The sequence below is a fragment of the Oncorhynchus kisutch genome, linkage group LG16 (assembly GCF_002021735.2).
Source record: "Oncorhynchus kisutch isolate 150728-3 linkage group LG16, Okis_V2, whole genome shotgun sequence".
In the NCBI taxonomy this organism is placed as follows: Eukaryota; Metazoa; Chordata; class Actinopteri; order Salmoniformes; family Salmonidae; genus Oncorhynchus; species Oncorhynchus kisutch.
The window spans coordinates 13,935,565-13,962,065 of record NC_034189.2 but is presented as its reverse complement, the minus strand read 5'-3'; the positions used below and the strand labels follow the sequence as shown (position 1 = coordinate 13,962,065).

At 43.1% G+C, this 26,501-nt stretch overlaps 1 protein-coding gene across 2 annotated transcripts; it reads left to right on the top strand.

The window, feature by feature from the left end:
- On the top strand, nucleotides 1-24,839 carry senp3b (SUMO specific peptidase 3b). Of its 2 annotated transcripts, none has more exons than XM_020503966.2 (11): nucleotides 1-374; nucleotides 1,213-1,992; nucleotides 2,418-2,558; nucleotides 4,226-4,337; nucleotides 6,678-6,825; nucleotides 15,717-15,764; nucleotides 21,061-21,138; nucleotides 22,775-22,912; nucleotides 23,151-23,234; nucleotides 23,331-23,381; nucleotides 23,969-24,839. In XM_020503966.2, the coding sequence occupies exons 2-11, from the start codon at nucleotides 1,251-1,253 to the stop codon at nucleotides 24,077-24,079; spliced, it is 1,653 nt and encodes a 550-aa protein (XP_020359555.1). In that variant the 5' UTR covers nucleotides 1-374; nucleotides 1,213-1,250; the 3' UTR covers nucleotides 24,080-24,839. The 2 variants fall into 2 exon arrangements, with proteins under 2 accessions (XP_020359555.1, XP_020359556.1); XM_020503967.2 differs by having other exon boundaries at nucleotides 19-266.
- The last annotated feature ends 1,662 nt before the right edge of the window (nucleotides 24,840-26,501 follow it).

Sequence of the window (26,501 nt, the reverse complement as noted above, 5' to 3'; positions counted from 1 at the left end):
GCAGCGCGACCGATTTTGTGTTGTTAATCGGCAGGGTTGTTATTATAAAATCGTCTTGCTAAACTGCTACTGCTTTTTAACCCATTTTAAAACGTCCCAAATGTAATTTAAGTTATGTTCCTTACTATGCATAGTGCCGTATAACAGCAAATCATCTGTTCTAAAAGTGATTTTATTTTCTTGAAACCGGAAGTCCGGAAAGGGATCAAAGTAACGGGGGTGACTGACGATTGCTTCAACTACACCTGTCTGCTTCATTGAATGAGGTTTACTAGAACATTTGTGTCCGTTTTGATCCCAAATATAATTTAAAACACTGCGCAAACGCTTAATTGTATATAAGTCATATATTTGCACAAAACTGCAGTTTAACGGTGAGTACGGGTTAGCGTTATCTCTAACACATACGTTAGGCCGACCGGCTGTATTTTTTTTATTTTTTATGTTGGCTAGTTAGCTTGCGTTAGCAGCGACATAACTAGCTAGTCTTGCTAACAGCACCGTTTTACACCAAATTTGTTATGTAGCTAACTTGCTATATCACGAATGCATTTGCTTCTACATTGTGTATGTAACCCAGTAAGGTGTAACATACATATTTCGATGGTTAACGTAAAATTAGCTTAAGTAGGTCATGTCGAAACAACCTAAACATGTATCCATCTTTTCATTAGCTAGCTAACGTTAGCTAGTTAGCTTAGCAGCTAATGGCTAACAAACTAGCTGCATACGCCAGCTGTAGCCACCTTGCCAGCTGATGTTTTACTACCTAATGAGCAGTCCTGTAATGCAAATTTGTAAAGTATGTATTCTTTTGCGTCTTCAATAGGAGTGTAAACCACCACTGCTTAGCTAGCGCAATAATTACACATTCTGTTTCCTGTTCACAGCAATAATGATTAGTTACAGTAACGTCACGTATTGCTTTTTCACGTCCAAGGATGTAAATTAGTCGATGCAAATTTAACTTATATTGAGCTGTTGACAACTACCTATGTGACATGGACAGCTTATCTAGCTAACACACACATTTGGCCAAATAATTGCAGAAATAAAAATATGGTTGCAGATTAAGCGTGCACATATGCGAGACACTTCATTTTATATATATTTGCTTATTAGTACCAGAATACCTTTACCTACTGCAAAAAAACAAACACTAACCAGTCATGTGCCATTCTTCCGTTGTCTCTCCCCTCACTCGTTCCACAGGCGACGAGCTGGCGCAGGTCGTGGGTTGCCCGTGGACCATGAGGGACAGTGGTAGCAGCCTAGCACAGAACCGCTGGCAGGGAGAGCTGGGCCTAGCTGTGGGCCAGGAAGACAGTGGAGGTGGTGGTGTAGGGATCTCTGGGGGTCACCTGGGGATGGACCCCACCTCCACCCACCAGATGCCTAGCCCCATGCACCTGAAACTGGACCAGAAAGAAAGGGAGGCCTGGGATGCTGAGTACATGGAGGAGTTGGAGCGGGAGGAGATGGAGGGGGATGAGGAAGAAGATGAGGAAGAAGTGGATTTTGAAGAAGGTGAAGGCTGGGATGAGGAAGAGCAGGAAGAGGAGGAAGATGGAGAGGAGGCTGAGGTTGAATGGGAGGTCCCACACATGGTTCCCACCACATCCCTACAAGAGCAGAATCATCATCACCAGCTGCAAGCACCACTGGAGGATGACGATGACGACAATGACGACAACCAGGCCGAAAATAAAGCCAGGGACTTTCCCAGCAACCCTATCCAGTCCAGGCTCAATGTGCTCCGGCAGCGCAGGCTAAGGCGCTGGCGGAAGCTCCGCTCCCATTCCGGCCTTCGGTCCCGCCTTACTCAGCATTGGAAGACCTGGCGTCAGCGGGCCCTGTGGGTCGGCACCCTGGGGCACAGGAGGGCGAGGAAGTGGCCCCAGTACAGTCAGTACGCCAACCGGCACAGGAGGGGAGCAGACCCGGGCCTCAGCCCGCTGTCAGACGACGAGAGGCTCAGTGGGTCTGAACGAGGTGAGCTCCCTAGATGGGGGAAGTTGTTTTTGAGAAACTGAAGGGTTGACAGTTTCGTCAATAAACAACCCACTTAGATGTAGCAATACATAAAACATTCCATCTATTTTATACACATTAACGGGTACCATTAACTTAGTAGAGGAAAACAAGTGTATTGCTTAAAGCGTCTGACAATGAGTGCCTTGATTTTTACCAATCTTAAACGGTGTAATCTCCACGATAATTGCCGTAATGTTTTAACTATTCCTAAACTCATACTAACCAGGATGTAAGATGACAATCATCATAATGTTAGCAATTCTCTCTGTGTTGTTGGGAAGGGCCCGTAACTAAGCATTTCACTGTTCATCTACACCTGTTGTTTACCAAGCATGTGATGAATAACATTTGATTTGAATTGACTAAAGTTGTCATCCCTGCAGATGACCGGTTGAATGGTTACTCAGGAGACTACCAGTCCATCCAGATGGGAGTTCTGGGGGAACCGGAGGCTTCCTACTCTATCGTCCGAGAGAAACCTGTGGAGGTCGCCCTCACTGAAGAACACATGAGCTGCGTGCATGGTAAACTAAAACATATAATTGTTCTTCCGGAAAATGACCTTTTTCTAGTTAAATTGATTATGTTATGAAATTACTAAAACACTCTTACAAACATGTTATGCAGACATTTCTGCCAATATACTGTACATCAATTCATGTCATATTTTGTTAGAGTTGGAGAAATTAAGCTTGTTGGATGACATGGGCTGCTGTCCAAACACTTAAAAGACACACCCTATCCACTCAGCCCTCAAATAAAGTGGACACTTGATGACGTCTGACAATTATACACTTGCAGAGGAAGGAAGGAAGGAATGATTTTTAAATGGACCACCCTTGGCTGGAAATTCGCCATTCGTTCATCCCGCGATGACTGTATTTTCAGCCACCAGTAGCTTGTGGGTGCTTTATATACGCTACAGTCAATTATGAGTGCATATCTACTTATATTAATGGTATAATTATTCATGTACGCCTACTGTATGATGGCTAGCAAATTAATTAGCTGACTAACGTTAGCCTGCCTAGCTGGAACTTATGAAGGACATTTTTTTTTTTCAAACATTTCCAAATGATAACCAAACAAAAACATGTACTTTTTACAAGACATGTTTGTGCCGTCATGTGCATTAGTAGCACAATTTCAAACTTATTTGTATTTGTTTTTACTTACGCTTTTATGTTGACTAATCCATTGATGTTGTTTTTAAGTTTTCGCTGACTTTTCTTAGCGGATGTACAATCGTCGCAAATTAAATTATGGGGAGTTTCAGGCCCCGGAGTGAACATAATTGCACACTCGCAAAGCCGACTAAAAACGAGGGGTGAGGGGCTTACGTCGCAAACTTCCCTTGCTTGGCTAATCATTTGGACCGCCCGCCAAGATGGCAACGGGGATTCCCGCAAGGGCAAGTGGACGAGGGTGTGTCTAAGTGTTTGGACCACAGCCATGGTTTTACATACCAAACCTATGATGAAAATGTAAAAGGAAGGTCCAAGCTTTATTAGTCGTATGTACAGTATACACCGTCCAATGATAAGTTTACTTGAAGGTACCTTCTCCACAATGCATCAACAGTAAGAAATAATAAAAGATAAGAATATGAACATAAAGTAAACGGTTCAGTAGTATAGAATAAACATGTTAGCTGAAGGATAATACAATAAGGCTCAATTTATAGTCCAATATTTACACTTGCTTTGGGGAAGGGGGAATTGGGGGGCGAGTGTATTTAGGTAGAGAGAGTCAGTGCAGGTGGTCAGTTCATTTCAAGGAAGTGTTGCATCAACTCCGGTGAAATCTACATCGGGTGTCAATTGATGCTCAGTTAAAGTAAGAGACATTAAGGTTCTTCTTTCCTATTGGTATAGTTTCTTTGCACACCTGCTACCAACAGGATATGATTATAGGACTGAGCTCTGCTTCCGAAGGTCATGCAGAATCCCCCCCACACACATAGTAGAGTCCTCTACTGTGTGATTTATTTATTTTCCTCTACTGTCTGTGTGATTTCCCCCCCCCCCCCCCCCCCATAGTAGAATCCTCTGTCTGTGATTTTCCCCCCCCCCCCCCCATAGTGGAATCCTATGTCTGTGCGATTTTTTTTTTTACCCCCCATAGTAGAAACCTCTACTGTCTGTGTGATTCACTATTACTCTCCCAACATTCTGTTTTCCCATTCTCTCAGGGATCCTGGACGAGTCTCTCCAGAAGTATGGCAGTCTGATCCCCATCCACGCTGACGACGTGGTGGAGAAACTACAGGACATCTTCAATGACAACTTCTCACAGCCTCACAGGTCCGTCTGACCCATACACATGCAAACACACACAGATATGCAAAGCAATACACGCACACCTGCGCATGGTTCACACACGGTACACATGTACAAACCCCAATGAAACATAATTTCCTGTACTGTGCAGGGACACATGCACAGAGAGCGACACCATCCCAAAAAAGAAACACAATGTAGCCTAATGTTTATACAACTGATGTCGACTTGGGATCGGTAAGGAGCCTTTTAAATGTTGGCCTTAAAAAGCCTGGTTCTGTTGGCCGAGGCCTGGTGGAATGTAAATAAATCTGTCCTTACAGAGAGTAGTCACGCATTCCTTCTACGCAGCACACATAGAATCTAATTCTATGATTTGACTCCAAAATATGGTATTTTTACCTCTTATCTGTTAAGCTATTTGAACCAAAGGGAAAGGAAACCACCAAAATGTTACCAGCATCACCCAAGTTCTCAGTATGTTGATGCAAGTTAGTCTTTTTGTTATGACAAGGCATTAATCTTATAAACTGAAGATGGTGACTTCAGCCATCTGTAATGCAACAAGTATTATAATGCTTTGTCGAGTGTTTAGTACAGGGTCCCGCCCACTTGGTCATTGAGCCAGTTCTGTCCATTCATCATCACCACCAGGGTTTATGCACCAAACAAGAAAACGGAATGAAACTGCGGGAATAGTTGTAGAAAAACATCTTGCTACAGTGTGCACTATTGAATATGACCCAGCTGTTACCAAGTGTAAACTTTTAATATATATATACACACCGTAGAAGTCAGAAGTTTACATATGCTTAGGTTGGAGTCATTAACTCGTTTTTCAACCACTCCACAAATTTCTTGTAAACAAACTATAGTTTTGGCAAGTTGGTTACGACATCTACTTTGTGCATGACACAAGTCATTTTTCCAATAATTGTTTAACCTTACACTGGATTTTATGTGAAATAATCTCACACACAATTCCAGTGGGTCAGAACACTAAGTTAATTGTGCCTTTAAACAGCTTGGAAATTTTAAAAAAATGATGTCAAGGCTTTGGAAGCTTCAGACATGCTAATTGACACAATTAGAGTCAATTGGAGGTGGACTTGTGGATGTATTTCAAGGCCTACTTTCAAACTCAGTGCTTCTTTGCTTGACATCATGCGAAAATCAAAAGAAATCAGCCAAGACCTCAGAAAAAAAGTTGTAGTCCTCCACAAGTCTGGTTTATCCTTGGGAACCATTTCCAAATGCCTGAAGGTACCACGTTCATCTGTACAAACAATAGTACGCAAGTATAAACACAATGAGACCACACAGCCGTCATACTGCTCAGGACACGTTCTGTCTCCTAGAGATGAACGTACTTTGGTGCGAAAAGTGCAAATCAATCCCAGAACTACAGCAAAGGACCTTGTGAAGATGCTGGAGGAAACCGATACAAAAGTATCTATATTCACAGTAAAACGAGTCCTATAGTGACAACCTGAAAGGCCGCTCAGCAATGAAGAAGCCACTGCTCCAAAACCGCCATGAAAAAGCCAGACTACAGTTTAAAACTGCAAATGGGCACAAAGATGGTAGTTTTTGGAGAAATGTCCTCTGGTCAGAAGAAACAAAAATAGAACTGTTTGGCCATAATGACCATTGTTATGTTTGGAGGAAAAAGGGGGAGGCTTGCAAGCCGAAGAACACCATCCCAAAAGTGATGCACGGGGGTGGCAGCATCATGTTGTGGGGGTGCTTTGCTGCAGGAGGGACTGGAAAATTATGTGGATATATAATTTCAATGTATTGGAGTGGCCATCACAAAGCCCTGAACTCAATCCTATAGAAATTTGTGGGCAGAACTGAAAAAGCTTGTGCGAGCAAGGAGGCCTACAAACCTGACTCAGTTACACCAGCTCTGTCAGGAGGAATGGTCCATAATTCATCCAACGTATTGTGGGAAGCTTGTGGAAGGCTACCCAAAACGTTTGACCCAAGTTAAACAGTTTAAAGGCAATGCTACCAAATACTATTTGAGTGTATGTAAACATCTGACCAACTGGGAATGTGATGAAAGAAATAAAAGCTGAAATAAATCATTCTCTCTACTAATTTATTCTGAGATGACACATTCTTAAAATAAAGTGTTGATCCTAACTGACCTTAGATGGGGAATTTTTACTGGTATTAAATGTCAGGAATTGTGAAACTGAGTTTAAGTGTATTTGGCTAAGATGTATGTAAACTTCTGACTTCAACTGTATGTATGTGTGTAAAAAAAAAAAGTAGTTATCCTTTACTAATGTAATATTTCCAAAAAACAGAAAAGGTGAACGTTTTATATTCCTCGTCTGATGTTTCCATGTCCAACAGGAAAGCGGTGGTGCAACACCTAATCCAGTCCTACCAGAGGTCGTCCGGCACGGCCATGGTGCGAGGGTTCCGCGTCAACTACAAGCGTCATGTCCTCACCATGGATGATCTCAGCACGCTGTACGGACAGAACTGGCTCAATGACCAGGTGGGTGGGACCCTGTACTAAACACTCTATAAAGCATTATCAGGCCTGTTGCATGCTTATAACAAGTCATAAAACAACTGTATGCCCTAAGGTGGGACCCCCGACCAAATACAACAGACTGGATTCTAACTTCATATCTGCACTTGAATTTTTGCATACATTTTGCGTACTTTGCAATGATGTCTTTGCATGACTTAAGCAAAATTTGTATTTGTTTGCATGTCAAGTTAGGATTGTGCCTTGTTTGCAAAGAGCTGTTATTTTTCAAGGTCCAATGCAACCATTTTTTATCTCTGTATCAAATTATTTCTAGGTAACAATTTAAGTAACTCATTGTATTTATCACATGCACCGAATACAACAGCTGTAGACCTTACAGTGAAATGCTTACTTACAAGCCCTTAACCAACAATGCAGTTTTAAGGAAAAAAAGTTAAGTATATGAGTAACAAATAATTAAAGAGCAGTGGTAAAATAACAAAAGCGATGCTATATACAGGGTACCGGTACAAAGTCAATGTGCAGGGGCAAAGGTTAGTTGAGGTAATTGAGGTAATATGTGCATGTAGGTTAAAGTGACTGCATAGATTAATAGTGTTGCAGCAAATGCGGGGGTTGGGGGGCAGGCAATGCAAATAGTCTGGGTAGCCATTTGATTAGCTGTTCGGGAGTCTAATCGCTTTGGGGTAGAAGCTGTTTAGAAGCCTTGTGGACCAAGACTTGGCGCTCCAGTAGCAGAGAGCACAGTCTATGAATCAAATTGTATTTGTCACATACAAATGGTTAGGAGATGTTAATGCGAGTGTAGCGAAATGCTTGTGCTTCTAGTTCCGACCATGCAGTAATATCTAACAAGTAATATAACGATTTCACAACATCTACCTTATACACATGTGTATAGGAATGAATAAGAATATGTGCATAAAAATATATGGATGAGCGAAGGCCTACTGCTTCTTGCCTATGCTGTTCGATGGTATAGAGTACAATATATACATATATTTACACACATACATTTTCCGCCAAGATAGAACCGCCAACGGGGGCGGTGATAGCCTGCAGAGTTCTGTCAATTCGAGCTTCTACTTCTAAAAATTCACCTTTCCAGAAACAAGTCTCTCACTGTTGCCTCTTGCTATAGACCACCCTCTTCCCCCAGCTGTGCCCTGGACACCATATGTGAATTGATTGCCCTCCAGCTATCTTCTGAGTTCGTGCTGCTAGGTGACCTAAACTGGGACATGCTTAACACCCTGGCCATCCTACAATCTAAGCTTGATGCCCTCAATCTCACACAAATTATCAATGAACCTACCAGGTACAACCCCAAATCTGTAAACACAGGCACCCTCATAGATATCATCCTAACTAACTCGTCCTCCAAATATGCCTCTGCTGTTTTCAACCAAGATCTCAGCGACCATTGCCTGCATCCGTAATGGGTCTGCGGTCAAACGACCACCCCTCATCACTGTCAAACGCTCCCTGGAACGCGAGCAGGCCTTTCTAATCGACCTGGCCGGGGTATCCTGAAATGACATTGACCTCATCCCGTCAGTAGAGGATGCCTGGATATTCTTTAAAAGTGCTTTCCTCACCATCTTAAATAAACATGCTCCATTCAAAATATTTAGAACTAGGAATAGATATAGCCCTTGGTTCACTCCAGACCTGTCTACCCTTGACCAGCACAAAAACATCCTGTGGCATTCTTCATTAGCATTGAATAGTCCCTGTGATATGGAACTTTTTATTTTTTTTACCCAGTTTTCTCCCCAATTTTGTGGTATCCAATTGTTTTTTTAGTATCTACTATCTTGTCTCATCACTACCGTACGGGCTCGGGAGAGACGAAGGTTGAAAGTCATGCGTCCTCCGATACACAACCCACAGCGCACATCCAACCCGGAAGCCAGCCGCACCAATGTGTCAGAGAAAACAGAGGAGAATAAGAGCACCTCCTCCCAGCTGCCCACTGCACTGAGGCTAGGAAACACTGTCACTACCGATAAATCCACAATAATTGAGAATTTCAATAAGCATTTTTCTACGGCTGGCCATGCCTTCCACCTGGCTACCCGGTCAACAGCCCTGCGCTCCCCATAGCAACTTGCCCAAACCTCCCCCACTTCTCTTTCACCCAAATCCAGATATCTGATGTTCTGAAAGAGCTGCAGAATCTGGACCCCTACAAATCAGTCAGGCTAGACAATCTGGACCCTCTCTTTCTAAAAATTATCTGCTGAAATTATTGCAACCCCTATTACTAGCCTGTTCAACCTCTTTCATATTGTCTGAGATTCCCATAGATTAGAAAGCTGCTGCGGTCATCCACATCTTCAAAGGGGGAGATGCTTTAGACCCAAACTGCTACAGACCTTTCTCTATTCTACCCTGCCTTTCTAAGGTCTTTGAAAGCCAAGTTAACAGATTACCGACCATTTCGAATCTCACCGTACCTTCTCCGCATTGCAATCTGGTTTCAGAGCTGGTCATGGGTGCACCTCTGCGTGCACCTCAAGGTCCTAAACGATTTAACCGCCATCGATAAGAGACATTACTGTGCAGCCGTATTCTTCGACCTGACTAAGGCTTTCGACTCTGTCAATCACAACATTCTTATTGGCAGAATCAAAAGCCTTGGTTTCTCAAATGATTGCCTCGCTTGGTTCACCAACTAGTTCTCAGATAGAGTTCAGTGTGTCAAATCGGAGGGCCTGTTGCCCGGACCTCTGGCAGTCTCTATGGGGGTGCCATTGGGTTCAATTCTCAGGTCGACTCTCTTCTCTGTATACATCAATGATGTCGCTCTCGCTGCTGGTGATTCTTTGATCCACCTCTACGCAGACGACACCATTCTGTATACCTCTGACCCTTCGTTGGACACTGTGTTGACTAACCTCCAGATGAGCTTCAATGCCATACAACTCTCCTTCCGTGGCCTCCAACTGCTCTTGAATGCAAGTCAAACTAAATGCATGCTGTTCAACCGATCGCTGCCCGTACCTGCCTACCTGTCCAGCATCACTACCCCGGGGCGGTTCTGACTTAGAAAATGTGGTCAACTACAAATACCTAGGTGTCTGGTTAGACTGTAAATTCTCCTTCCAGGCTTTCATTAAACATCTCCAATACAAAATGTAATCTAGAATTGGCTTCCTGTTTCGCAACAAAGCCTCCTTCACTCATGCTGCCAAACATACCCTATTAAAACTGACTATCCTACCGATCCCTGACTTCGGCCATGTCATTTACAAAATAGCCTCTAACACTCTACTCAGCAAATTGGATGTAGTCTATCACAGTGCCATCTGTTTTGTCACCAAAGCCCCATATACTACCCAACACTGCGACCTGTATGCTCTCGTTGGCTGGCCCTCGCTACATATTTGTCGCCAAACCCACTGGCTCCAGGTCATCTGTAAGTCTTTGCTAGGTAAAGCCCCGCCTTATCTCAGCTCACTGGTCACCATAGCAACACCCACCCATAGCACCTGCTCCAGCAGGTATATTTCACTGGTCATCCCCAAAGCCAACACCTACTTTGGCTGCCTTTCCTTCCAGTTCTCTGCTGCCAATAACTGGAATGAATTGCAAAAATCACTGAAGCTGGAGTGTTATCTCCCTCACTAGCTTAAAGCATCAGCTGTCTGAACAGCTTACCGATCAATGTCCCTGTACACAGCCAATCTGTAAATAGCCCACCCAACTACCTCATCCCTATGTTTTTTGCTATTTTGCACCCCAGTATCTCTACTGCACATATATCACTCCAGTGTTAATGCTAAATTGTAATTATGTAGCCTCTATGGCCTATTTATTGCTTTACCCCTCTTATCCTACCTCATTTGCACATGCTGTATATAGACTTTTCTACTTTATTATTGACTGTATGTTTGTTTATTCCATGTGTAACTGTTGTTGTATGTGTCGACCTGCTTTGCTTTATCTTGGCCAGGTCGCAGTTGCAAATGAGAACTTGTTCTCAACTAGCCCACCTGGTTAAATAAAGGTGTAATATATTATATAACATGGAATAGTTTAAAGTGGCTAGTGATACATTTATTACATCCAATTTGTTATTATTAAAGTGGCTAGAGATGAGTGAGTATGTTGGCAGCAGCCACTCAATGTTATAGTGATGGCTGTTTAACAGTCTGATGGCCTTGAGATTGAAAAACAGCTTTTGTCTCTCGGTCCCAGCTTTGATGCACCTGTACTGACCTCGCCTTCTGGATGATAGCGGGGTGAACAGGCAGTGGCTCGGGTGGTTGTTGTCCTTGATGATCTTTATGGCCTTCCTGTGACATTGGGGGGTGTAGGTGTCCTGGAGGGCAGGTAGTTTGCTCCCGGTGATGCGTTGTGCAGACTTCACTACCCTCTGGAGAGACTTACAGTTGTGGGCGGAACAGTTACCGTACCAGGCTGTGATACAGCCCGACAGGATGCGTTCAATTGTGCGTCTGTAAAAGTTTGAGTGTTTTTGGTGACGAGCCAAATTTCTTCAGCCTCCTGATGTTGAAGAAGCGCTGCTGCGCCTTCTTCACCATGCTGTCTGTGTGGGTGGACCATTTCAGTGTGTCCGTGATGTGTACGCCGAGGAACTTCACTTTCCACCTTCTCCACTACTGTCCCGTCGGTGTGGATAGGGGGCTGCTCCCTCTGCTGTTTCCTGAAGAATATTTTCCTGACACCACACTCCGAGGGCCCTCACCTCCTCCCTGTAAGCCGTCTCCTCGTTGTTGGTAATGAAGCCTACCACTGTAGTGTCGTCTGCAAACTTGATGATTCAGTTGGTGTGCATGACCGTGCAGTCGTGGGTGAACAGGGAGTACAGGAGATGGCTGAGAACGCACCCTTGTGAGGCCCCAGTGTTGAGGATCAGCGGGGTGGAGATGTTGTTACCTACCCTCACCACCTGGGGGCGGCTCGTCAGGAAGTCCAGGAGCCAGTTGTGCAGGGCGGGGTCGAGTCCCAGGGTCTCGAGCTTGATGACGAGTTTGGAGAGTTCTATGGTGTTAAATGCTGAGCTGAGCTGTAGTCAATAAACAGCATTCTTGCATAGGTATTCCTCTTGTCCAGAAGGTTAGGGCAGTGTGATTGTAATTGCGTCGTCTGTGGACCTATTGGGGAGGTAAGCAGATTGGAGTGGGTCTAGGGTATCAGGTAGGGTGGAGGTGATGTGGTCCTTGACTAGTTTCTCAAAGCACTTCATGATGACGGAAGTGAGTGATACGGGGCGGTAGTCATTAAGCTCAGTTACCTTAGCTTTCTTGGGAACAGGAACAATGCTGGCCCTCTTGAAGCATGTGGGAACAGCAGACTGGGATACGGATTGATTGAATATGTCTGTAAACACACCAGCCAGCTGGTCTGCACATGCTCTGAGGACTCGGCTAGTGATGCCGTCTGGGCTGGCAGCCTTGTGAGGGTTTTAACGTTTAAATGTTTTAGTAACGTTTGCTGCAGTGAAAAAGAGCCTTCAGGTTTTGGTAGCGGGATGTGTTGGTGGCTCTGTATTGTCCTCAAAGCGAGCAAAGAAGTTGTTTAGTTTGTCTGGGAGCAGGACATCGTCGTCAGTGACGGGGCTGGTTTTTCTTTTGTAGTCCATGATTGACTGTAGACCCTGCCACATACCTCTCGTGTCTGAGCCGTTGAATTGCGACTCTACTTTGTCTCTATACTGACACTTAGCTTAGTGGTACATCACCACCGATGCACTTGCTAATAAACTCGCTCACCGAATCAGCGTATTCATCAATGTTATTGTGCGACTCTGCGGAACATATCCCAGTCCACGTGATCGAAGCAATCTCGAAGCATGGTATCCGATTGGTCGAACCAGCGTTGAACAGACCTGAGCACGGGCATTTTTCTGTTTTTAGTTTTAGTATGACTAGGGTGGCTGGAGTCTTTGACTGTATTTAGGGCCTTCCTCTGACAGCGCCTGGTATTGAGGTCCTGGATGGCAGAAGCTTGGCCCCAGTGATGTACTGGTCCGTACGCACTACCCTCTAGTGCTTTGCAGTCAGAGGCCGAGCAGTTGAAATACCATGCTCTCGAGAGTGCAGTTGTAGAACTTTTTGAGGATCTAAGGACCCATGCCAGATCTTTCCTGTCTCCTGAAGGGGAATAGGCTTTGTCGTGCCCTCTTCACGACTGTCTTGGTGTGTTTGGACCATGATAGTTTGTTGGTGATGTGGACACCAAGGAACTTGAAGCTCTCAACCGGCTCCACTACAGCCCCGTTCTTTCCTGTAGTCCACAATCATCTCCTTTGTCTTGGTTACGTTGAGGAAGTGGTTGTTGTTCTGGCACCACATGGCCCAGTTCTGACCTCCTCCCTATAGGCTGTCTCATCTTTCTCGTGATCAGGCCTACCACTCTTGTCATCTGCAAAACTTAATGATGGTGTTGGAGTCGTGCCTGGCCATGCGGTCATGAGCGAACATGGAGTACATGCCCTAAGGGGCTCCCGTGTTGAGGATCAGCGTCGCGGATGTGTTACCTACCCTCACCACCTGGGGGCGGCCCGTCAGGAAGTCCAGGATCCAGTTACAGAGGGAGGTGCTTTGTCACAGGGTCCTTAGCTTAGTGATGAGCTTTGAGGGCACTATGGCATTGAACGCTGGGCTGTTGTCATTGAATAGCATTCTCACAAGTGTTCCTTTTGTCCAGGTGGGAAAGGGCAGTGTGGAGTGCAATAGAGAGAGCATTGTCTGTGGATCTGTTGGGGCGATATGCAAATTAGAGTGGGTCTTGGGTTTCTGGGATAATGGTGTTGATGTGAGCCATGACCCAGCCTTTCAAAGCACTTCATGGCTACAGATGTGAGTGCTACAGGTCGGTAGTCATTTAGGCAGGTTACTTTTGTGTTCTTGGGCACAGGGACAATGGTGGTCTGCTTGAAACATGTTGGTATTACAGATTCTGTCAGAGACGGGTTGAAAATGTCAGTGAAGACACTTGCCAGTTGGCCAGAGCATGCTTTGAGTACACATCCTGGTAATCCATCTGGCCTTGTGAATGTTGAACTGTTTAAAGGTCTTACATCGGCTACGGAGAGTGTTATCACCCAGTCGTACAGTACAGCTGATTCTCTCATGCATGTTTGTGTTGCTTGCCTCAAAGCGAGCATAGAAGTAATTTAGTTTGTCTGGTAGTCTAGTGTCACTGGGCAGCTCGCGGCTGTGCTTCCCTTTGTAGTCTAATAATTTGCAAGGAATGCCACATCTGACGAGCGTTGGAGCCGGTGTACTGCGATTCAATCTTAGTCCTGTATTGCCTGTTTGTTGGATAATGTTGCTTCCGAGTTAGTCCCGCTCCTTGAAAGCGGCAGCTCTACCCTTTAGCTCCATGTGGTTGTTGCCTATAATCTATGGCTTCTTGTTGGTGTATGTATTTACTGGTTAGGTTTCCATCCAATTTGGCGTCAGATTTTTATGCAGATTTGAGTATTCGCATTAAGAAAATATGCAAATCTACCTTAGTGTTAAATGGCAAATGTGCCTATTTTGGTCATGGCACATGCACTCTTACTCACAGCACAGAATGCTGTGTGGGTAGACTTGTCTTCCCAAACTCGGTCCCTGGGATTCCCCTGGGTGCACATTTTTGTTTTTGCCCAAACACTACACAAAATAACCAACACGTCAAGCTTTGATTATTTTAATCAGCTGTGTAGTGCTAGGTCAAATCCAAAACGTGCACCCAGGTGGGGCCCCAGGACCCAGTTTGAGAAAGCCCTGGTCTACATGAGATTATTATGGATAAGAGCAAGAATATTTTTTGGTCAAATGGCAGCCAAGCATTGATCCTTTTATTTATTTTTTTAAGAGCATCATGCTCACCACCCTGTGAAGTTCTTAATTTATTTAATCTGTATCTTAACAAAATGCCTGGTTTTTCTAGTCGTAGTGCGAGGAAGGTCAGTGCTATTCGGAATCCTTGGGACATCCTGACTCTAAACCCTAACCTTCTTCTCCACCCTAACCTTATCCCTTACCTTAAAGGGGTAGTTCAGGATTTTGGTAATGAGGCGCTTTTTCTACTTCCCCAGAGTCAGGTGAACTCGTGGATACCATTTTTGTATTTATGCTAACTAGGTCAATTGCTAATTAATGTTAGCGCAATGACTGGAGGTCTATGGTATCTGCGTGCTAGCAGATAGCGCAATGACTGGTAGTCTAGGTTAATAACGCTAGTTATCATTGGTTCATGAAACTACCTCTCACTTCCTTCATACTGAACACCAAGACATAAAAATTGTATCCAAGAGTTCATCTGACTTTGGGGAAGTAGATAAAGGGCCTCAATGCCCAAATCCGGAAGTATCCCTTTTAAAAAAAATTTTTTTTTAATTTCAACTTCAATGGGATAGGGACGTCCCAAGGATCCCAGATAACAGGGACAGTGGGAGGACCACACACACCATATCATCGTGTGACTCCAAGTTTACTTCTATATGAAGGTTATTATCTATATTTGCCCATAAAGGCATTTACACTGGAATTTCTCGCATAATTAATTTTACTTCACAAAAAGATCCCACCACGTCGAACTAACAAATTATGTCTGCGTTTATAAAATTGTACCGAAACTACTTTTTATTTATACAGTATAACTTTACTTTACTGCCTGGTGATGTCACCAGGTAAGTGTCACCCATCCCACAGAAAATGTTTTTGTTTTTTTGTGTTTTTTTTCCCCAAAACCGCTTTTACAACTAAAAGGGTAGTAACATTTTCACAGTATTATTCCAAACTGTAAGTGTGTGTGTGTGTGTGTGTGTGTGTAGATAAAGCACAGGAACATCATGTTTGACAGAACTGGGCCTTTAAACAGTTTAAAAGCAAGGCGTTGTACATTGTGGTGATAAAATGTTTCTTCAGGTCATGAACATGTATGGTGACCTTGTGATGGACTCGGTGCCCGAGAAGGTAGGAAAACATTTACAACATACTTCCACAAAATCCATGATGTTTTTCCCCTCCACAGAAAAACCATATACAGTGCCTCAAGTAAGTATTCATACCCCCTGACTTATTCCATTTTTTTTTTTTTTACCCATCTACACACAATACTGCATAATGATAGTGAAAACATGTTTTTTGATAGTTCTATACTGCATTTTCAAGATATTGCCACATTTGCATGTACATGTACTGACCGATTATGATTTTTCAACCCTGTTTAATCGGACGATTACATGTTTTTTTTTTTTTTTAATCAAATGTATTTGTAATAATGACAATCACAACAATACTGAATGAACACCTATTTTAACTTAATATAATACATCAATAAAATCAATTTAGCCTCAAATAAATAATGAAACCTGTTCAATTTGGTTTAAATAATGCAAAAACAAAGTGTTGGAGAAAGTAAAAGTGCAATATGTGCCATGTAAAAAAGCTAACGTTTGAGTTCCTTGCTCAGAACATGAGAACATATGAAAGCTGCTGGTTCCTTTTAACAGGAGTCTTCAATATTCCCAGGTAAGAAGTTTTAGGTTGTAGGAATTATAGGACTATTTCTCTCTATACCATTTGTATTTCATATACCTTTTTGACTATTGGATGTTCTTATAGCCACTATAGTATTGCCAGTGTAACAGTATAGCTTCCGTCCGTCTCCTCGCCCCTACCTGGGCTCGAACCAGGAACACATAGACAACAGCCACCCTTAAAGCAGCGTTACCCATGCAAAGCAAGGGGAACAACCACTCCAACTCTCAGAGCGAGTGATGTTTGAAACGCTATTAGCGCGCACCATGCTAACTAGCTAGCCATTTCACATCGGTTACACCAGCCTAATCTCGGGAGTTGATAGGCTTGAAGTCATAAACGGCTCAATGCTTGAAGCACAGCGAAGAGCAGCTGGAAAAACGCACAAGTGCTTTTTGAATGAATGCGTACGAGCCTGCTGGTGCCTACCACCGCTCAGTCGGACTGCTCTATCAAATCATAGACTTAATTATAACATAATAACACACAGAAATACGAGCCTTGGGTCATTAATATGGTTGAATCTATCATCTCGAAAACAAGATGTTTATTATTTCAGTGAAATACGGAACGGTTCCGTATTTCACTAAGGGGTGGCATCCCTAAGTCTAAATATTCCTGTTACATTGCACAACCTTCAATGTTATGTCATAAATACGTAAAATTCTGGCAAATTAGACGGCACAAACTGTTGCATATACACTGACTCTTATTGCAATGAACGCAAGAGAAGTGACACAATTTCACCTGGTTAATATTGCCTGCTAACCTGGATTTCTTTTAGCTAAATATGCAGGTTTAAAAATATATACTTCAGTGTATTGATTTTAAGAAAGGCATTGATGTTTATGGTTAGGTACACATTGGAGCAACGATACGCACCGCATCGATTATTTGCAATGCAGGACACGCTAGATAAACTAGTAATATCATCAACCATGTGTAGTTAACTAGTGTTTATTGCTTGTTTTTTAAAAGATAAGTTTAATGCTAGCTAGCAACTTACCGTGGCTTCTTACTGCAGTCTCCTCGTGGAGTGCAATGTAATCAGGTGGCTAGAGCGTTGGACTAGTTAACTGTACAGTTGCAAGATTGAATCCCCGAGCTGACAAGGTAAAAATCTGTCATTCTGCCCCTGAACAAGGCAGTTAACCTACCGTTAGGCCGTCATTGAAAATAGAATGTGTTCTTAACTGACTTGCCTAGTTAAATAAAGGATAAATAAAGGTGTTTAAAAAAATCGGCCTAATCGTTGTATAGAAATACCTAAATAATCGGCCATTCCGATTAATCGGTTGACCTCTAGGATTAACTTAGTAGAAGCACGCGTTTACAACTGAGTCGTGCAAAGCTGACAGACATCCAACACATCTGGATTTGGGGATTTTTCTCCCATTCTTCCTTGCAGATTTTCTCAAGCTTTAAGTTAGATGGGGAGCGGCGTTGAATGACAATCTTCAAGTCTCCACAGATTTTCAACAGAGATTCAAGTCTGGGCCATTCAAGGACTTTCACATTCTTGTTCTGAAGCCATTCTAGCGTTGCTTTGGGTCAATGTCCTGTTGGAGTGTCAATCTTCCCCCCAGTCTGTCATTTGCACTCTGAAGCAGGTTCTCATCAAGGATTTGCCTGTATTTGACTCCATTCATTGTTCCCTCTATCCTTACCAGTCTCACAGTCCCTGCAGCTCAAAAGCTACCCCATTGCATGATGCTGCCACCAATGTTCCCTCAATTTTAATCCAGCACTGAGCAAATTTCAGGTCTGCTGAGTGTAAACTTCTGTGCAACTTCCAGCGTGTGTTTACTGTGAACACAGGCTTTATCCGCTTTAAGTTACAGTTTCAGACAATAGTCAAGTAGACTACAATGGCTATTTGATCATAATGTAGGCCTACCAGAGTGGCCTACCATCAAAAACAAGGGAGAAAATGCATCCCATAAAATTTTAACATGGAAATGGCTGGTCTATTATAAACACATTGGCTGCTACTGTAGGCTAGTGTTCAATGTAGACCTACATTCCATGAGACTTTTGAAAAAGTCATGCAGTGCTTGACATTAACCTGCTCATCCACTTGTCCTTCAGACAAGGTGACTGAAAATGGTGGTTGATGCAAGAAACCACTTTACAAAATAAAATCCATTATTATTCCCATACTGTTATTACAGGGAATCAGGCAAATTATGCTACCCTCTGCCTATTGGCTACTTCGCTTATTCAAGCCCATCTCAAAATACAACACTGCCCCTTTAAGATAAAAAAAAAAAAGCTCTTCACCTGACTAGCTTTTCAAAGATGTCTAGAAATGTTGCTGGCTACAAATGGTCTGACTGCTAATAACTCACTAACTAGCCAAGGATATGAACTGTGCACACATGGCTAAATGCAGCTTTCGCTTTGATCTCAGAACAAGCTACTCACCACCGCTCATGCTGTAAACACAGTCCAGTTCAAATAAATGGCACAGATCTATATATGGCAATGGTCTATTTGCATATAGGGATACCGCAGCTCTGAACGGTTATTCCGCACCAGTCTGTGTAAAGTAGGTGCTTAGTTGTGCTGAGTCAATGCAATGGAATCCTACTTCGATGCATTCTGCCTATAACAAAATGTATTTCATACTAAGTCTATTTCTTCTTGTGTGGCAGCTTAGAGGGAACATTGGTCACCACCATGCTTCATGGGAGGGATGGTGTAGATGGGTGATGAGTTGTGACTGGTTTTGCTCTGCATTCAGGCCAAATAGTTCCACTTTTTTGTCTCTTCAGACCAGACTCTTTTGTCTTTCACGTGCCTTTATGCAAACTCCAGGTTTGCTGTCATGTGGCTTTTTCTTAGGAGTGGCTTCAGTCTTGCCATTCTCCCATAAATGCCAGATTGGTGAAGTGCTGTAGAGATGGTTTTCCTACTGGAAGGTTCTACCATCTGAGCCAAGGAGCTCTAAAACTGTAGATCTAAAATCAGTGGTAATTTAGTTCTTGGTCACCAAGGTCATTCTTGCACTTTTGGTCGGATGGCCATCTTTAGTCTGGCTAGATCCATATATTTTTTTTAAACTTTCCCAGTGATGGAGACCACTGCTCTTGGAAACTTACAACACTCTAGAAATTGTTTTATACCCTTCCCCAATTGTATCCCGAAGATCTATGAACAGTTTGTTGGACTTCATGGTATAGTTTCTGCTCTGACTTGCACTGTCAACTGTGGGATCTTACATAGACGGGTGTGTTTCTTTCTAAATAATGTCCAAACAATTTGAATTGGCCACAGGTAGACTCTCAAGTTGTAGTGACATTGCGAGGATGATCAAAGGGAATTGTATGCCCCTGAGCTCAATTTGTAGTGTCATAGCAAAGGGGTGTGAATACTTACTATACCAGTCAAAAGTTTGGTCACACCTACTCGTTCCAAGATTGTTCTTTATTTTTACAATTTTCTACGTTGTAGTAAAGACATCACAACCCAAAAAAGTGTTAAACATATTTTTTTAAATTCAGGTTCTTCAAAGTAGCCACCCTTTGCCTTGATGACAGTTTTTCACGCTTGCACTCTCTCAACCAGCTTCATGAGGTAGTCACCTGGAATGTATTTCAATTAACAGGTGTGCCTTGTGGAATTTCTTTCCTTCTTAATGCAGTTGAGCTCATCAGTTGTGTTGTGGCAAAGTAGGGGTGGTATACAGAAGAGAGACATCTTTGGTAAAAGACCAAGTCCATATTATGGCAAGAACAACTCAAATAAGCAAAGAGAAACGACAGTCCATTACTTTAAGACATGATGGTCGGTCAATCCAGACATTTAAGAACTTTGAAAGTTTCTTCAAGTGCAGTCGCAAAAACCATCAAATACTATGATGAAACTGGCTCTCATGAGGACCGCCACAGGAAAGGAAGACCCAGAGTTACCTGTGCTGCAGAGGATGAGTTCATAAGAATTAACTGCACCTCGGATTGCAGCCCAAATAAATGCTTCACGGATTTCAAGTAACACACATCTCAACATCAACTGTTCAGAGGAGACTGTGAATCAGTCCTTCATGGTTGAATTGTTGCAAAGAAACCACTACTAAAGGACACCAATAAGAAGAGACTTGCTTGGGCCTAGAAACACAAGCAGTTGACATTAGACCGGTGAAAATCTGTCCTTTTGGTTTGAGTCCAAATTTGAGATTTTTGGTTCCAATTGAGATGATTTGGGATGAGTTGGACAGCAGAGCAAAGGAAAGGCAGCCACCAAGTGCTCAGCATATGTGGGAAGTCCTTCAAGACTGTTGAAAAAGCATTCCAGGTGAAGCTGGTTGAGAGAATGCCAAGAGTGTGCAAAGCTGTCAAGGCAAAGGGTGGCTACTTTGAAGGATCTCAATTATAAAATATATTTTGATTTAACACTTTGGTTACTACATGATTCCATGTGTTATTTCCTAGTTTTGAGGGCTTCACTATTCTACAATGTAGAAAATGGTAACAATAAAGAAATCCTTGAATGAGTAGGTGTGTTCAAACTTTTGACTTGTACTGTATGTAAATGAGCTCTATTTAATTCTCAATACATTTGTGAAATTTTCAAAAACACTTTCACTTTGTCATTATGGAGTATTGTGTTAGATGGGTGAGAAAATAAATCCAAAATGTTGATTTTAAGTCAAGGGGTATTAATACTTTCTGAAGGCACTATATTCAGTGAATGAGAATACCTGTACCATCCGTCTTGCTCCCTCTCTCAGGTTCACTTCTTCAACAGTTTCTTTTACGACAAGTTGAGGACGAAAGGCTACGATGGAGTCAAACGATGGACAAAGAACGTAAGAAACCCTATTCACCCCATAAGTGTTTTCTTTTCCCCCTTACGCTGGCTTTTCATGATCCTTTGTCAATCCATTTTCCATTAACCTCACTGAACAAAAATTATAAATGCAACATTTTAAAGTGTTGGTCCCATGTTTCATGAGCTGAAATAAAAGATCCCATATGTTCAAAACACACAAAGCTTATTTCTCTTATTTTGTGCACAAATGTGTTTACATCCCTGTTAGTGTTTCTCCTTTGCCAAGATAATCAACCACCTGACAGGTGTGGCATATTAAGAAGCTGATTAAACCGCATGATCATTACACAGGTGCACCTTGTGTTGGGGACATTAAGGCCACTCCTAAAATGTGTACTTCTGTCACAATGCGACAGATGTCTCCAAGTTTTGAGGGAGCGTGCAATTGGCATGCTGACTGTTGGAATGTCCACCAGAGCTGTTAACATTAAGTTCTCTACCATAAGCCGCCTCCAATGTCGTTTTGGTGAATTTGGCAGTACGTCCAACCGGCCTCACAACTGAAGATCATGTGTATGTGTGGGTGAGCAGTTTGCAGATGTCAACATAATGAACAGAGTGCCCCATAGTGGGGTTATGGTATGGGCGGGCATAAGCTACGGGGAACACAGTTTACATTTTATCGAAGGCAATTTGAATGCATAGATATAGATGTACTGTGAGGAGACCCTGAGGCCCATTGTTGTGCCATTCATCCGCAGCCATCATGTTTCAGCATGATAATGCACAACCCCATGTCGCAAGGATCTGTACACAAGTCCTGGAAGCTGAAAATGTCCCAGTTCTTCCATGGCCTGCATACTCACCAGGCATGGCACCCATTAAGCATGTGTGGGATGCCCTGGATTGACGTGTACGACTGCGTGTTCCAGTTCCTGCCAATATCTGCCAAGACCACAATCAACAGCCTGATCAACTCTAAGCGAAGGAGATGATACGCTGCATGAGGGAAATGGTGGTCACTGGTTTTCTGATCCACACCCCTAAATTACCTTTTTAAGTATCTGTGACCAACTGATGCATATCTGTATTCCCAGTCATGTGAAATCCATAGATTAGTGCCGAATGAATTGATTTCAATTGACTGATTTCCTTATGAACTGTAACTTGCATACATTTCAAAGATTTTAGTTTCTTGCGTTTTATATATTTTTTCAGTGTACTTACGTGGCAGGTTTACCCAGGCGAAGCCATTGCATTCAGCTTTTGACGTTATTTTAGCTAACTCTAATGGTGCCTTTAGATGGTTACAAGCTAGACAACGAAACGGATTTCATTGTTTTCTATTAGAGCATGACGGTAAATGCCGTCAGCTGCCATGGTAGACGGGACTTGTCGTCAGAGTTAAAATAGTTCTACTTTTGCCGTCTGCTGTAGCGTTGTTTCCTACAGCACATTGGTTGTACTAGTGTGTAGTCATCTTTACAAATGTATTTCGTTAAAGTGCCGAACAGAAACCCAAGTCTTACCCCCCCCCCCCCCCCCCCCCCCCCTTCCCCAAGAGCAAACCAGAACAGACAACACTTTCACTTCAACCCTTTCTCTCTTTCCCCTCTCGGATGAAAATAGCACATGCTACGTGTTGTTATTCATCATAATGCTCTCTCTATCAGGTGGACATATTCCAGAAGGACCTGCTGTTGATCCCCATCCACCTGGAGGTCCACTGGTCCCTGGTCAGTGTGGACATCCCCCGTAGGGCCATCACCTACTTCGATTCCCAACGCACACTTAACCGACGCTGCCCAAAGGTGAGTGCCTGACTGCCACTCGTGACTGTCAGATTAGAACAAGTCCTAAAAATCACCTATATTGATTTAGTCTGTGTTTTGAAGTGGGACTGAAATAGTTGACAGTACTCATTTTGGACATTAGGTATTTTATATTTAGGAGCCAGTATTAAAGCAGTTAAATGTGAAGTTGAGGACAGCATCAGCCCACTTCAAGAACTGGTCTCTATAAATGATCTGCTCTTTTCCACCACCTCAGCATATTGCAAAGTACCTGCAGGCGGAGGCTGTCAAGAAAGACCAGAGAGATTTCCTCACAGGGTGGAAAGGCTATTTCAAAATGGTATGTCAAGATTTCTCAGGAATTAACAACCAGATGATTGTTTGACTGTGTCGGAGTATATGTTGTTTTACCAAAACATTTTGATGTGTGTTTCAGAATGTTGGTCGCCAGAACAATGACAGTGACTGCGGAGCGTTCGTTCTTCAGGTGGGTCCTAATTATAATCCTAGATGTTCATACTTGGATCTTGAGCCATGGTTCATAGCTGTCCATGTACGTCACACTCTTGTGCTGAATTCCAAATCAAGCCCAAAGACCTAGACACTCCTTTAAATCAGGATTGTATTAGGATCGCCATTAACTTTTGCAAATGCAGCAGCCACTCTTCCTGGGGTCCACATGAAACATGACATAATACAGAACACTAATAGACAAGAACAGCTTAAGGACAGAACTACATTTTTAAAAATAAGAATATAGAAATAACAAAGATTTTAATAGGTTTGATATAACCGCTTAACCTTGCCCTCTGATGGCTAGCTGGAACCATTTGGTGCCAGAAGGCCTGGACACTGCTTTGGGGCTCTTTGTTCACGACACTAGGGCAGGGTTCCTCCAACTCTGTCCTCAGGACACCCCTGGGTGTACTTTTTTTTTTTTTCTTCAACTCTACAAGCTTTGATTATTTGAATCAGCTGTGTAGTTCTAGGGCCAAAACCTGCACCCAGGCTGGGCCTGGGACAGAGTGCTGTGTTTCCCAAACTCTGTCTAACCTCTCTCTGTGTTCCTTCCAGTACTGCAAGACTCTGGCCCTGGGGCAGCCGTTCAGCTTCGGCCAGCAGGATATGCCCAAACTGAGAAGACTCATGTACAAAGAACTGTGTCACTGCAAGCTCTCGCTGTGACGCCACGCCCTCTGAGGATTCTTAGTGAAGAAGCGGCAGATTCTAACGAGGAAGTGAGGGATGGTTCTAACAAGCTATGGTTAAGCTAGTGACTGAAAGAAAGGAAAAAAGTGTTACATTTCAAAGGAACATTTTTCTCTTCACAACGACATCCAGAGACTTTACTACTTACTTTAAGTCAGGAGGGCATTTTATATTTTCTCCCCATGGGTTTTCTGCCCTCTTTCTGTTTTTCTCCCTTGACCCCCCCCCCCCCCCCCCCCCTAGTTTTTAATTTCCATGTCCATGGTTGTTTCCTTGTGGTTGACAGAGGCCAAGTCTAAGAGTGTGTCCTAAATGGCTCAATGTTCCCTATGTAGTGTACTACTTTTGACCCTAGCCTTATGGGCCTTGATCAGATGCAGTACAAGGTATAGGTAATAGGGTTCATTTTGGGATGTAAACCATGTCTGCTAATCTGACAGTGCAACTGTATTTTAAATTTTTTTTAAGCCATTTTATTTGGACTTGGGAGACTCTCTCTCTTTCTCTCAACAGATTTATCACCTTATCGACGCAGGAGCCCCCCAAACAGACAAGATTGGAGTGGAAACAAGTGGTTATTCTAGCTTCTTTACTTAAGTTCTTGTTTTTTGTTCCTCCCTCTCGTCAGTAAAAAAATAAATAAACATGTTGCTAATGCTTATTGTTCATGGTGTTTTGAGGGCAGTGATGATTTATGTTTCTTATTTTGATTCAAATAAAAACTATCTGACTAGTTCATGTTGACGTCATATGGGTTGGACCATGTCGGCTACAAACAACTTTGGATCCCAAATGGCAGCCTATGCCCCTTTTTTAATAGTGCATCACTTTTGACCAGGGAAGCACATGTTCTTCACAGTGGTATTACATCATATTTCCCTCTTTCTTTTAGTAACTGAAAGCACATTGTTGATCGGTATCATGTGTTAAGTTTTTTTGTGTGTGTGTGTTTTGAGCAGAAGTCAGATGGAACATAAGTCAATTATCTTTTAAAAAGCATTTATTGAATTTATTAGACAATAAAAAATAAAAAATTAATGCATAAATAAAGGTGCTCCAGCCGGTGACGCCTCCACTTAGAATTTAAGAAAATCATCAAGGATAACACAAGTGGTAATTCAACAAGATTTAGGCGGCAATAGTGGCAACCGACAATGATAGACAAAGTTGATAAGAATAAACAAACGCAGGGAAGAGATGAATGGAAGTTGAATATTTCTGTCATGTGTTAAGCGAATGCATTTAAATTGAGGAATAGGATGGTTTTTCATGAAGATGCTAAATTTGGCAATGGAGTAAGGGTAACGATACCTTAACTCAAGTGAAAGTCACCCAGTAAAATACTACTTAAGTACATTTAAAAACAAATACTGAGTTACATTCCAACATCACACGTGCAGGACAGGTACAGGATGACAACTGCCCGAGTTACACCAGGAACGCACAATCCCTCCATCAGTGCTCAGACTGTTCTCAATAGGCTGAGAGGCTGGAGTGAGGGCTTGTAGGCCTGTTGTAAGGCATGTCCTCACCAGACATCACTGGCAACAATGTCGCCTATGGGCACAAACCCACCGTCGCTGGACCAGACAGGACTGGCAAAAAGTGCTCTTCACTGACAGGTTGCGGTTTTATATCACCAGGGGTCTTGGTCGGATTCTCGTTTATCGTTCAAAGGAATGAGCGTTACACCGAGGCCTCAGGATCGATTTGGAGTTGGAAGGTCCATCATGGTCTGGGGCGGTGTGTCACAGCATCATCGGACTGAGCTTGTCATTGCAGGCAATCTCAATGCTGTGTGTTACAGGGAAGAAATCCTCCTCCCTCATGTGGTACCCTTCCTGCAGGCTCATCCTGACATGACCCTCCAGCATGATAATGCCACCAGCCATACTGCTCGTTCTGTGCGTGATTTCCTGCAAGACAGGAATGTCAGTGTTCAGCCATGGCCAGCGAAGAGCCCGGATCTCAATCCCATTGAGCACGTCTGGGACCTGTTGGATCGGAGGGTGAGGGCTAGGGCCATTCCCCACAGAAATGTCTGGGAACAGGTGCCTTGGGGTAAGAGTGGGGTAACCTCTCACATCAAGAACTGGCAAATCTGGTGCAGTCCATGAGGAGGAGATGCACTGCAGTACTTAATGCAGCTAGTGGCCACACCAGATACTGACTGTTACTTTTGATTTTTACCCCCCTTTTTAGGGACACATTATTCAATTTCACATGTCTGTGGAACTTGTTCAGTTTATGTCTCAGTTGTTGTTACACCACTGTATTCCAAAATGTTGCTGTAACAATGTCGGATGCCAAGCAGTTTCCGTACTAGGCGGTAATACAATCAGCCAGGATGCTCTCTGGTGCAGCTGTAGAACTTTGAGGATCTAAAGACCCATGCCAA

What these genes read in the sequence shown, in the direction of transcription:
- senp3b (XM_020503966.2), top strand. Translation starts at nt 1,251, where the DNA reads ATGAGGGACAGTGGTAGCAGCCTAGCACAGAACCGCTGGCAGGGAGAG. An exon ending in GCTCAGTGGGTCTGAACGAG is followed by an intron (nt 1,993 to 2,417) that starts GTGAGCTCCCTA and finishes TCATCCCTGCAG; the next exon opens with ATGACCGGTTGAATGGTTAC. An exon ending in ACACATGAGCTGCGTGCATG is followed by an intron (nt 2,559 to 4,225) that starts GTAAACTAAAAC and finishes CCATTCTCTCAG; the next exon opens with GGATCCTGGACGAGTCTCTC.